The sequence below is a fragment of the Pithys albifrons genome, chromosome 3 (assembly GCF_047495875.1).
Source record: "Pithys albifrons albifrons isolate INPA30051 chromosome 3, PitAlb_v1, whole genome shotgun sequence".
In the NCBI taxonomy this organism is placed as follows: Eukaryota; Metazoa; Chordata; class Aves; order Passeriformes; family Thamnophilidae; genus Pithys; species Pithys albifrons.
This window is the reverse complement of record NC_092460.1, coordinates 65,521,966-65,534,990: the sequence shown is the minus strand read 5'-3', so window position 1 is coordinate 65,534,990 and position 13,025 is coordinate 65,521,966. Positions and strand designations below refer to the sequence as shown.

The 13,025-nt window shown below is 41.4% G+C and overlaps 1 protein-coding gene across 3 annotated transcripts in view; it reads right to left on the bottom strand.

The window, feature by feature from the left end:
- Positions 1-2,031: 2,031 nt before the first annotated feature.
- Positions 2,032-13,025, bottom strand: part of PTPRB (protein tyrosine phosphatase receptor type B) — a 61,877-nt gene continuing 50,883 nt past the window's right edge. For 2 of the 3 annotated variants that reach the window (XM_071552225.1, XM_071552226.1), the window contains 5 exons: positions 12,423-12,545; positions 12,052-12,215; positions 10,538-10,673; positions 7,516-7,636; positions 2,032-6,487 (listed from right to left, as the gene is read on the bottom strand). In XM_071552225.1, coding sequence (XP_071408326.1) covers positions 6,465-6,487; positions 7,516-7,636; positions 10,538-10,673; positions 12,052-12,215; positions 12,423-12,545 — 567 coding nt within the window. In that variant the 3' untranslated portion in view covers positions 2,032-6,464. Of the gene's footprint in view, positions 6,488-7,403; positions 7,637-10,537; positions 10,674-12,051; positions 12,216-12,422; positions 12,546-13,025 lie in introns of those variants that run through there. The other variant, XM_071552224.1, reaches the window with a different exon arrangement.

Genomic DNA, 13,025 nt, shown 5'->3' with positions numbered 1-13,025 from the left:
CTCTGCAGTCCCTGCCATATGCCATGACCCCCGAGATCAGGGATGGAAGGCCTTGGCATGGAGGGAGGAACCACACCAGTGCCGAGTTGCAGATGGGCTGCCTCAGTTTCCTCTTTCTTTGAACCCAAAGTTCTGTGCACCCACCTGGAGCATCTCTGGGGGCTAGGACATGCTTCTGCCACCCTTTTCAGTTAGGAATTTCAGTAAGGAGGGGTGGGGAAGGCCTCTCCAACTGGCTCAGAGTGTACCCTCCCTGCACTGATGGGTCCTTGCCTGGTCCGTAGAGCCCTCAGGGGGACTTTACTCTCTTTTAGGGACTCCAGAACCTTTGCAATAGCAAAGCTGTGGGTGTAAAGGTGATGTTTCCCCGGAGACTTAAAGGCTTTGAGGTCTGCAAAAAGCTTTGCCCTCTTGGATTCTGTCACCTCCGTGCCTGCTTGAAGCTGTTGACTACCACTCCAGATCTCTGGGAGCTGGCACCATCTCTCATCCCAAGCAAAGCTGCCCATTGTAGTGAGGTTTTGCTTGATGCAAATGATAGTAAGCACCTAATGTGGATATAAAAAGGATGTCAGGACCTTGCAGGAGCCAGCAGCCGCAGCCACTGTGGGATGAGACCCTGAGCAGACCAGTGCAGGGCAGCCATGGGTGGCTCAGTGACCAGCACAGCCCACGGCACCACCACCGCCCTCCCTGCACACAGCCGGGGGCAGCCACGGAGAGCACACCCCCAGCCCCACAGCGCTGACTCTGAGGACAGGAAAAGGGGTTCTTGCCTTTGACATGTCTCCATGAATTAACTGGAATGCTGTCTTTTTCCTCTTTTTCTGTTGATTATTTTTTGCACAGGTAGGCACTGGTATTGTACCAGAGCGATGTGCAAAGCCTTGGTTCGTCACAGTTGAAAGTTTCAGCTGTGGTATTTGCTGACATGCTGATGTTGCCACATCCTGCCTGCTATAAGATGTCTGACACCAGCAACTATTTCTAAGGCATAATAAAGCAACTGATAGGAAGACAGGCAGTGGCAGAAAATTGAAATTATGGTATGGGAAATGACTTAGCAGACAAAATTGCCAGCTCGTAGCTATGAAGTCCAGGTACAGTCAAGTCTATTTTATAAAAATAACAAGATTAAAAACTAGATTCTGGTGATATTTTAATAGGAACCAACCACGATGTTCTTGCTGAACAAGAAGGTACTCCTTGTGTTTCAGTTTCTTTGTTGTACCAGGTAAAAGCATTTATATCTACCCTTGTCTGTTTCTCTGTGTGAAGATATCAACTATACATTATTTTATCATTATTACTGCTCTTTTGTGCCTACATTGGCTTCAGGAGAGAATAGAGCTCAGAGACAAACTTTTACACCACAAAGGAAAAATCTAACAACTCCCTCAGCCTTCACAACACATACCCTCAGCAAACAGTTCACAGTACAAAATATAAGCCAATAAATTATTCTTTCTTTAAATAAACAGAATTAACTTGCCTTAAACACTTCTGATGACCAATAGACTATCTGAGAAACAGAGAATTGGCAATAAGCACACTACTGCCAAGCACCCTGACCCCACAAGAATGTTAATGTTTTTTAAGAACTGTAGAGGGCACGAGGAGAAGAAATGTATTTTTTAAAAAGCGCGGTTCAGATCCTCAAATGATAGGCAGCAATGGATCTCCAGTTCGATGCTAATTGGTACAAGTGCCTGGCAAAATGTCTCTAAAATAACAGGCACTCCAGTTTAAGATCCACTGTGATTTCACATATCCATTGCATAAATCAGACAGTATCTGGTTTATCAAGGAAGGGAGCAGAGAACCAGGAAGAGAAGGGAACAATGGTATCCTTCTGCATGGGCCAGCAGACAATAGCAGAGCCCTCTTTCCCCCAACAGGCTGAGGCTTCTGATGATTTAACGTTCTCTGAAGACCATCTCAATTGAAATCAAATTCACTTATGACCTTTTCTCTGAGCAGCAGGACAACATAATCCATAATGCAAAGGCAGTCAAACAGAAGACAAGAATGTGATTTTTAAAAAATGAATGTTTTATTCATGAACTGTTTACAAAAATGTGTAAAATACACTCATATATTTGATTTGTTGACTGTAGCTAAAATATAAAAATATACTTAAATGCATAAATTAAATTGACAATAGTAGCACAGTTCTGCGTTTACCCAGTGTTTGTTAAGAAAAACAATTTTAAGTAATTATTATGCTGCATGTGAGAATGGAAAATGTTCTAAAGATGTTTTTCAGACACTACTCTAGGCACTGGCAAAGAGTTTATGGCTAGCCACATTTCACAATTGTGGGTTTTTAATTTGGCCATAGTGGTGCTACCAACAGTTCAGGAGCTGACTGTCAGCCTGAGAGGGACAGATGAGAGCACATGGTTTACAGTGAGTTGTGTAAGTTTTGGGGTGAGCTCTTATCTTCAAAAAGTTACAGCACCCTGGAACTACAGGTGCCAGAGCTCATAGCTCTACAGCCCACATACCTGTGACAGGGCCATCAGGGGAGTGGTGATAATTCTAGAATGCATTTTATTCACACAAACAGTATGTCTCAAGTACAGAAAGAAATCTGAATAAATGTTAAGCACCTGCCATGCCACTCCTTGGTCATGAAGCTGTGGCTGCACTAGGCTGTATCTCTGAATGTCAGATGCATTTCTCCAGTCTGGGGCCCTGAGAAGAAATGCTAAAATACTGGTTAGATAGTTATTGTTCTCATACCTCTATCCCATATATTAAATCCCAAGCTGAGGAGCATGGCTAAATGCTCATGTACTCCTATCTGTCTTGTATTTAACTTTTGGTTTCAAAGTTAAAGCGTAAATAACCGTGTACAATACCTAACATAAACTTAAAGCTCACACATTTTCTTTTCTCTACAACTGAAAGGAAATTCATAGTATATTATGGCACAAAATAATATTTCTGGCAATTTTAGGCATTATTTATTGCTAAATAACTATAGCAGCAGAGAAAAAACATATAAAGTTGCACTTTTATGACATCTTCACAGTATGCCTATTTCTCTCACCCACTTTTGTGTTCCATTAGTAACAAAAAATATCATTTATCAACTACAACTATGTAAAATCTTTTTTTTTCCTACATTCGGTAGTGGATCTTGTAACTGTATTGCACAGATTAAAAAAACACATTTATTACAATTTTTCCATTATTAAATAACTTTCATTACAAAAATTTGAATTAACCTAAAAGCCCAACCCTGCAAGTGCTTCAGAAACGAAATGGTATTTTCTTCAGGCAAGCATTCCAATGGACTTTCATGAAAGTACTCAGGTAGTTTTGTGGACAATACAGAAATTCGCAGGACTGGGCTCCAAGTGTGCAAATCTTAGCTTATGGATCAGCTACAACACTAGCTTTGCTTTGTAACACTGTTACTGGGAAACATCAAGAAGGGAATTCTGAACATCATTCATGGACATTCAAAAGATGCCTTTTTCCTTAAGAGCCACTTTTGTTCAGTACACAGGCTCCTTCAAATCCATTCTTGTTACGTTAACAATTTCCCATAAGTCCTGTTATTCAGCTTAGAGGCACAGTAAATATAATTAATTATACTGGTACATAGGTGTTTTATATTAACAAAATGCTACATAGGTATTTTTTACTTTTTCTCACTGGATTTACAGTGGTTTCATATGAGCAGAATTGGCTAGAGAGCAGAACCAGAGCAATAATGTGTGTGTACATTCTCACGTGTGACATAGCTGGGCAGAGATGCAAAGCTGTGAGCACTGTGCCAGAGCATTTAAGATCAACTGTCATATTAAAAAGTGATGAGGAAGAGTGAACTGTGTCCATTATTAGCTGAGAGAAAATATGAAACTAGTTGTGTGTTATCATTTTGGGTATTCACTTGTGAACTCTGTAGGTGTGGACAAGGGAGCTGAGAATGATAAAATAGAGAGCAGAACGACGTCTGTCTTTCTGAAAATTATGAACAACATGCATATATTGTGTACAATCAGATCTCTGCCCTCAGGTCATATATTACTCAGTGAGTTCTATTTCGCTCAGCATTAAAAAAAAAATCACACAATGATATATAGTGTGAGATAATTTATGGTACATTTGGTATGTCTTCACAGTGTAATTGTTCTGCTGGTAACTAACAAGGCGATCTTCGTTCCTCAGCTATCCCTGCGAAAAGAAAGTACTAAAGGCAGAGCAAGTAACACAACAGCAGTTTTCACGATCCTTGTGTCGAGCTGTTACTAGCATGTAAAGCTGCCATGCTTGTTTGTCCTTGCTTGCTAACCTAGTCAATCTAGCAAAGGAAATAGAAAAACGAAGGGGTCTGGAGAAAATCTGCACATTTCTCTGTGGTTTTGCTTAGATTCTCCTCTGTGAAAATATCTTCCACTCTAATGCTAGTTCCTTTCCTCTTCAGTTTCAATTAAGGGTGGTGGATTTTGAGGTTTGTATGGTGCCAAAGAGGATGTACAGGGGGAATGAGCAGTATTTTCATATAGAAACACTTAAAAGATTAACCAAGCTTCCATGTTTTGAGTAGCTGTGAAAGCTGATATGAAGGGTGGCTTCTGAGGCATGTGAAAATATTTGGTCAAGGAAGGATGAGACTCCAGATGGAGTAAGAAGGAAAAGTGACCATCAGGCTGTTTCCTTCTCTCTAGGAAAACCAGACTGACATGGATGTGCTCAGTCCTGCTTTGGAATGATTTCTTAAGAAAACTATGTCAGATCTGCCTAGTAGATTTCCTCAGCAATTGTCAGGCAGATGCTCCTACTGCAAGGAGCTCCAGTAAGGCATGGTGAAATCACAATTGCCTTGGCCCAGCGCCACAGCAGTTCCTCAGTTAGGCACTTAGCCACTTACTGGCTGATTCTCAGAAGGCCTTTAGAAATAATTGTTTCTTTCCAGAACAGAAGTGGAATTTAGGCACTTGACTTCAGCAACAAGCTGTTTTCTCTAGGAAAAGTATGGGTAGATTTATGAAAGAACCATCAGGCTCTTCCTTCTTTTTGTGATGGAGAAGAAATGTGTACTGCCTCTTCTATGTTTGAAGAACACTTTATAAAGAAAAAGAATAACTGAACCCTTGAGTGAGAAGCCTCTGCAGAGGAGAGAGCCTGTGCATCATCCCCTTGGCTGGGCAGGATACCTGCTGAGTGCTCTTTGATTTTACTACTTGCAGTAAGTAAATGCTTTGAGTAATGAGTCCCTGCCTGGGGCAGGGGGAGTTGGAACTAGATGGTCTTTAAGGTCTCTTCCAAACCAAACTATTTCATGATTCTATGATTAGTACAGCTCTGCCAGCCTACATTCCCTGGTTTACTGATGAGTCTTTCTCTGTTCCAACTGCCCTTTTTGGTGGGCATCAGGCAACACTTATGTGGAGGATTTTTTCTATGCAGTCATGCTGGGACCAAACTGTCCCTTTGTGAGAGCAAATGGCATTTGAAGGAGCAAGGCAGCTATGCTGCAAGCAGCATAAGGCCGGTTGTGTAAACTGTGGGATATATAGACATATATCTTTGTTTGTATACACTTGCAATCTCTCTATAGGCTCTCACAGTACAACATTGCTTCTAATGAGCTATCAAAGTTGCCAGACTTCACATCCTTACCCACCTGTTAACACAAATGTCTGAGGTGTTTCTTCAACATTTTTCTTAATTATTCACACATGAAAATGTACAGACAGGTTATGGTCTGATTCTGCGCTCTTAAACCAGTGTAAAGAAATCAGAATATGACCTATCTCCCCTCAAAGTATGTGGTGGGAGAAAGGTCTGCTAGACTTCACAGCAGTGTATGTTGTTTGATATTTTTCTACTATGTCACATTAGACTGAAACAGTTGCTTCTGGTGAGGAAACCCTGTTTTGCTCAGTTGTTAACAAGTTCTGTAAAAGGTATGCCATTTTGTTTTGGGTTATACCCATTTTAGTCAGATGAAAAGCAGTAAGTTCAAAGTGTAGAGTAGCATTGTAATTCCTATACAGGACTACTGTTCCCTTCCTTAATAGTAGCTTATTTCATCTCTCAAACACTGAACTAGTTAAAATAATGAGGTTCTCCTTAAAAGGATTTTTCCCATGTCATGCCAATATCACCCAAAATGCAGCAGTCCTGTTAGCCATTCAATTTAAAATAGTTTATGTAGAACAGTTTATAAAAACCATGATAAGAAAAAATAGTATTATCTGAAGCATAATATTAATATAAACAATATAGAAAAATACATATTTACATAATGCCAAAATACAATTATATACATTAATACCTATTACATTTAAATTATATATCTTTAAAAAAATCACTAGACCAATAAATTATACACAATCTCAACAGAAAGCTCTGGGAACTTTCTGGTGCATGAAATACATAAAAAACTGCAAACAAACCCTCTAAGCTAACAAGTGTGGTCACAAAAGCAGGTATCTCTGACATTCTTAGTGCCTTGAATAAACAGCATCTGAAAACAAGGAAAACTGATATTAGAAAAAGGAAAACAACACAGGTGGCTTCATGTTCAACTCTGCCAGTTGAATACAGTGCTCTGAGAAGTGGTTGAGAGGTAGCAGCGCTGGCTGGTGACTGATGTGACAGCTAAAGAGCAAATCCCACCTCTGCTTTTGCTAGGACTCCCAGCTCGTGGAATTCTGGTTATTTCAGTCCTTGGCCTCCTCCAAGCCTACCTTACCTGTTGATGACAACTGATTTCCATAGGCCAGATCAAGAAAATTATTTTGACCTCTCACCATATAACCTCAGTTCCTAAGGTCGAAATTTGTGGAGCTACCAAGATCTTGCTGTCTGACACTAAAAACCTCTACAGCCCTTAAGAATCAGCTCTGCCAAAGCAGACAGGTCACCTCTGCTTACAGCTTCTTCAGACTGGTCCTCTGGCCATGGGAACAGGAGGTGAAGGGCAGTGCTAGTGCCAGGTTTGCTACTCTTGCAACTCTGATTGGCAAGGGACTGGATACAGGCTAGGAAAAAGCGCCTACAAGAATGGGGAGTCTGGGAAGAAAGAAAGAGCACAGCCTAAAACATCTACATTTTCCTATCAAGGCACATGGAAGTCTCCTAAGGCTGCCTATATAGTCACCAGCAAATGAGAAACTGAACTCCATGAAGGACAGAAGAGCCCAGTGAGCATAGCCAGTGGCCTCAGTGTGCTTAAGGGTGGATGATGCAAAGAGTGGTGAGGTAAAAGCTAATATTCTGATAGGAAAGGGGTTCAGTTCCCCCAACAGCATAAGAACCATGAAGTGTGAGACAGGGTAAGTAAGGCAGGACCAGGAAGTGATGTTATAATGACTACAAATGAAGGAAATGAAGACACAACTGCAAGAGTGACAAAAGCAGAGGAGTGAAGAAATGAAGGTCTGGGAAAAGAACAAATATTGATGGTAAGGGGTAACACAATTCCCCCTCAATTACACTGTTAACAACCTATTACATTTGAAACATTTTACAATTTGGTAAACTTGCAGTTACCTCTGTGATACTCTGGATTCACATTTTCATATATTGGAAATAAGGGATTTTCTTGTTCACTGCGAAGTTTTCTGGCTCTTAACACATCTCTCACACATTGATGTAGATACACATATTGACACTGCAAAAGATTTTGTTTTTAAGACACTCTGAGAAACTTTTTAATTTAATTTTCTGCCTTATGAAAAATCATTACAGGCTAACTCGCTCACACAAAATCAAGGGTGGTGTTAAAAATGAAAATGCACTTCTAAAATTAATCTCTTTTTCACACTAGTAATGTAGTAAACTTTTGTGATCACCTGTTTTTAGAAATAATACCAGAAAAACATAAAGGAACATAGTATGTTTTGACAGATCATGCCGTGAGTGGAAATCTTTAGCAACTGTAAAGTGTAATTTGGCATGGGGCTGTGTTGGATAGCTACTACTTCTGAGTGCTTTGGTATAAAGTATGTGTAAAACAATTAATATATACAGGGAAGCACACAGAAGAGACAAACAATTTCCTGGGTTTTTGTTCTGAAAAGAAATATTTTCCACAGAATTTTATCATAATATATAAATATTTTACAGAACTTAGAGAAACCCAAATTTTCTGGCAAAATAGTATTTTTTTAATCCAGTGTAAGTTGTAAGATTGCTTCTGACTATGCAGTAAATGAGTCTTTTCTGAAGAGTACCTTTCATAGAAGGGAACTAAGATGATATTCACAACCAACGTATGGAGGGTCAGCAATATTATTGACTGTGGACTATTCAACGAACTACCTTGATAGAATAGATTGTTAAACTCCCATGCTTTGCTACACTTTGTGGTTTATGACATGGATCATTATAATTTTTCAATTAGTGTTAACATGGTACCCATAATTAGGCTGAGCATCTTTATATATAAAGGTGTTTTTAATATTACTTTACCTCAAAAACATGAAACATCTCAAATATCTCAAAAACATCCCAAAAACTACTGTGTGCCTTTTCCTCAGTGCTCAGGCACTGGGAACGTGAGGATGTCTGCTTTTATGCATGTACAGCTGCTGCCTCTGTGGAGCAGAGCTCTGCACCCCACCCAGTAACATGACGGAAAGTTGGCCAAGGCATTGAGACTTGCTTGGCAAGACCATTTGCGACTGAAATGGTCCGTGTTACAGCTACTGTGCTGAGCACGCTGCCTTTTGAGCTGATGTACACAGTGTTCTGTTACTGCTTTGCATGTCTCCAGCTGCAGTCTCTTATCTTAAACAGCTTTCAGCCAAGTCTGAAGCAGGGGCATTGTTTTTTTGCTGCTGTTTTTCTATGGCTGAATAATGCAAGTACAGTGGTGCTGTGACCTTTGGTTGGAGCATGTAATTGCAAACATTGCTGGCCTGAACTAGACAGTGGCATTTGGCTTCCACTGCACCAACAGAAGGGGAACTATCTTTTATCCCAGTCCCAAAACAGACTGTGGAAGCCAAGATACGGACACCAGGAACTAGGGTCTTCACACACATCAAATGGAGTTTGTGGAGCAGACCTTTTCTTACCCATCTCCCCACCTCCTTTACCATTTCTTAAAAGTTAATTCACTGCTCATTGCAAACCTGAATCATCATAAAACTCAAGGACAAATTTACTTCATTTTTTTTCAGGAGGATGAGAGACTGTATTGCTTGTGCTCCAAGCTACCTTGATGAAACAGTCTGTATTTGGAGTGCTATTCTTCCAGGGACAAGACTGGTTACAACAAGGACCTGGATTAGACTTGAGTCAAAGGTGGTTTGGGGCAGAAGGGCATGTAGTGCTGGTAGTGGGAAGGCTCATCTCTCTATTGCTGCAGATATTTTGTGTGACTTTTCACTTAGATGTCATGACTAAGGTGGGCTTTTTATTACACAACTTTAGCTGTCTGTAAGTCTGGTGTCAAATTTAGGTTCTTGAGGTAGTTGCCTCTTTTTTCCAGCTAGGGAAAAAGAGCCACCCTCCTGAGATGCCTGTCTGCCCTTTCAGACTGTGGATCACGCAAATGCAGAAGTTGAGATGGATCTGTTTCTAAGGTTGCCCAGACCTGGCTAAGAATGTGTCTCCCCTCCAACAAAGGTCTTCTGTGGTTAAGATTATTTCCAGTAATCCTTTTTTCATGTGTTCCCAGTTGAGCCTCACTTTATACCCATATGAGACTTTTATATCTATCAGAAAATGCTGTCACTGCCATTTTTGTTTCCAAATTGCAGCAAAGTGCTCCATTAGCATCAAGCTACAGGCAGACCCATCAAACTTGTTCTGATTCTTCTATTAACGTTTCATAGGGAAAATGTAAAGACTGCCTCCACAACTTGCCTTTATTAAATCAGGCTTAGGCGTTTAGCCGGTATCAGTGTAATATGATTTTCTTGCAGTTTTAAAAGCACAGAAAGAAATACCAAACATTTACCTTTTCTGCACTTTGAGAATAAATGTACTTGCTTTTGCATAGTATGTTAGGAGAATGCCAATCAACTTTTCAATACCATTTGAATGAAAATGACAGAGAAGCTCAATAAAAAGTAAACTGCAAAGCCACAAGGTCACAGTGCCTAGAGTTTTAAAATTAGGCACATCTAGTTTTTTCTGTCCTCCATTCCTTCTCCCTATTACATCAACCTATCTGTCTGGTTCAGGCTTGTTTTCTAAACCCATCCCTGAAGGACCTATCTCTGCTCAAAGCACATTTACTGGACAGTGCCGTAAAGCAACAATGTGCTTTTAAGCTTCTGCTGCATAATGCTGCTGGGGCAATTGTGGGCCAGGGCTAAAAAAAGGAGAAATCTATAGGAAGCATAGCCTGTTGTACTTGGTCCTCACTTGCTATGGTTTGGACCTGCTGTATTAGAGCCAGTGGAAAAAACCCTGACCTACAAATTCTTACCAAGTTAAAATACATCTAACTAGAATTTCACGGTGGAGTAAGCGCAAAGTGCTTTGAGAGCCTTTACGATGAGAGACTGATTATTACACACTGTAGCTGGTGTTGCTGCATAGTAGGCTGTCCAAAACTTACCTCTGTCTGAACCATGAGAACACGGTGAAGCCTTAGATCATGTACTGCTGCGTAAATGTCGACAGTGTCCTTTGAATCCAGCTGTTGCAGAATTCGGTCCAACGCAATGAATGTGCCAGTCCTGCCAACACCAGCACTGGAAATGAAAACAACACAAAAGATTAAAAAGCAGACAGATAAAAGCATTCACTATCTTCATGTAATATTTTTGTAAAATTCCCAACTCCAGGGTGAGAACCAAATTGTTCAAATGGCACCTCTGGCACTTTGTAACACTTTATAGTGAAATTAGACATGAGGAAAGGATAGCAATGGTAGAGGCACCACTGCTTTCTGCTTTGGATTAACTCAGTCATTGAGATACACTGAAAGACTGAACCTGACTCTTGTCTGAGTTTTTGAACCTCTTCCCTTCAGGGATGCAGCTGTGGGCTTGTTTCTAAAAGATCAGTTGGCAAAGTAAGGAAAAGTACCAGAGTTCCCAGTACCTGAATTGCTGGAAGGCAGGGTCTGGAGGCAGGAGGCTGGAAAGAGGAGAGTTGACCTTGCTGAGTTTGGCTCTGAGTTTAGGTTTGGCCAAGGCTCTGAAATACATCCCAAGGCAATGCTGGAATCTGTCTCCAATTTAGCCCTCAACTTAGCAACCCTTTCTGCTGCAGCTCAGCGTGGCTCAGGTGCTAAGCCCAGCCAGGATGCTGATACAGTAGACATATGACACGCTGCACAGGCAGGGTGTGTAAGATACTTGCCTCAGCCCATACAATGGGTGGAGGCATCAGATACTACAATCAGGTAGTACCAGTGAACATATGGCTTTATCAGAAGATACAGCACCACACTGCACTCTCATTCTCTCTCTCTGTCTCTGTCTCTCTCTCTCTCTCTCTCTGTCTCTCTGTAACCCTATACTCTGCTGCAACTGGCCAGTGGATTATAGATCAGGCAGCCCAGTTTTGTCTTTTTTGTTTACATGTATGGGGTGGACCACAGATTGGAGAAAAAATAGCAGCCCTATGACTGTCAGAGATGACAAAATAGCAGAACAGCATGAAAAGGCAGTAAAGAGAGGGAGTCTCTTTCAGCATGGCAGAAAGGATGGATCTGTCAGCTAGTCTCAACATCTGTATGTAATGAGATTCACCTTAGGTGAATCTTGTCTTTTTAAATCACCCCTTTGTGATTCAAATGTGGACCCACAAGAGCAGCACATGGGCAATTTAAGAATGCGAAAGCTTATGACCAGTGTCAGCTCCTGGCACCTTTAGTGCTCTCCAGAAGTCCCACAGGGACATGGTGGCTTTCTAAGAACCATTTTCAAGGCATTTTTAAGGTGAGGCTGTGAGTGAGTGTATGTACCTTGGGAATACTGCTCTGATATATCTGGAGACTTAAGCCCATCAGCTGTCTCTCAGGTTCTGTGGCTGCCTATAGTCTTAACAGGAATGAACATTTGGGATCTTCCCAAGGGTATGCACAATAGCTCTGTGCCACTGACCTTTTGCTGCTGCACATACCTGCAGTGTACAATTGTTGGTCCTGTGTCTGGGGTCCTGTTGATATAATCTCTTACAGTTCTGACAAACTGAATCAGGGACTGGGTAGTCTCTGGCACACCATGATCTGGCCATACAGTGTAGTGGAAGTGACGAATGAGCCTTGTTGAGTCAAGCTGCTCTTCCTGTTGGGATTCAAAAGTGTGGGTCATGAGGACAAGAGAAGAAGAGACACATACAACATGCACCTTCAGAGCAGATGCTATAGCTGCCACCAGAGGTGAGCTGAGCATGATGCAATGTAGGACAGCAGAAGAAATTTAGTCTTCCTAATTTAGCCTTGCAGGTGTTTTAAGCCAATTCATCAGGAAAAAAAAAGAATGCAAACATACACTGCAGATTTTAAACTCTCGTATTGTCCATTCTGGGAGCACTGATTCAGACAGCATCTCGACAATCAGATCTCCATAGTACAACGAATCCTGGTCGAGGGGCCAGTAGTGATCACACTTTACCTGCAGGGATACAAAGACAGATTTAGTGTTAGAAACAGCTTTGAACAATGCCTCTGTCCAGCACTGGTAGAAGCAGACTTCAGACCTCCTGCGCCTGAGGATGAATCAAGAAAGGCAGCAGCTGAATTCAGAGAGAGATGCCACTCCCTGCCATGTCAACAAGCAGGGCCTGGAATGGGAATGGGCTAGCACGGAAGTGGGAAGTGGAAGTTCTCATAACTGATGTTTGTGATAGGGTGAATGATAAGCATTTCACTGATGCCCTCTTCTGGGGCACATTTTTCAGATGAACTCTTCTCAGATCTGTGCTTGGATGAGAGCTTGCTTCCAGTGCCTGCTTCCTCACCTCTTGCTGAGATGTGACTATAGGGTCCCACTTGGAGCCAGTGAGGTACAGAAAAACACAGGTCCTATTCTGCATTGGCTTTCACCCTCTCCTCGGGAAAAAATGGTAAACTTAAACTGAAAGGAACTGACCTC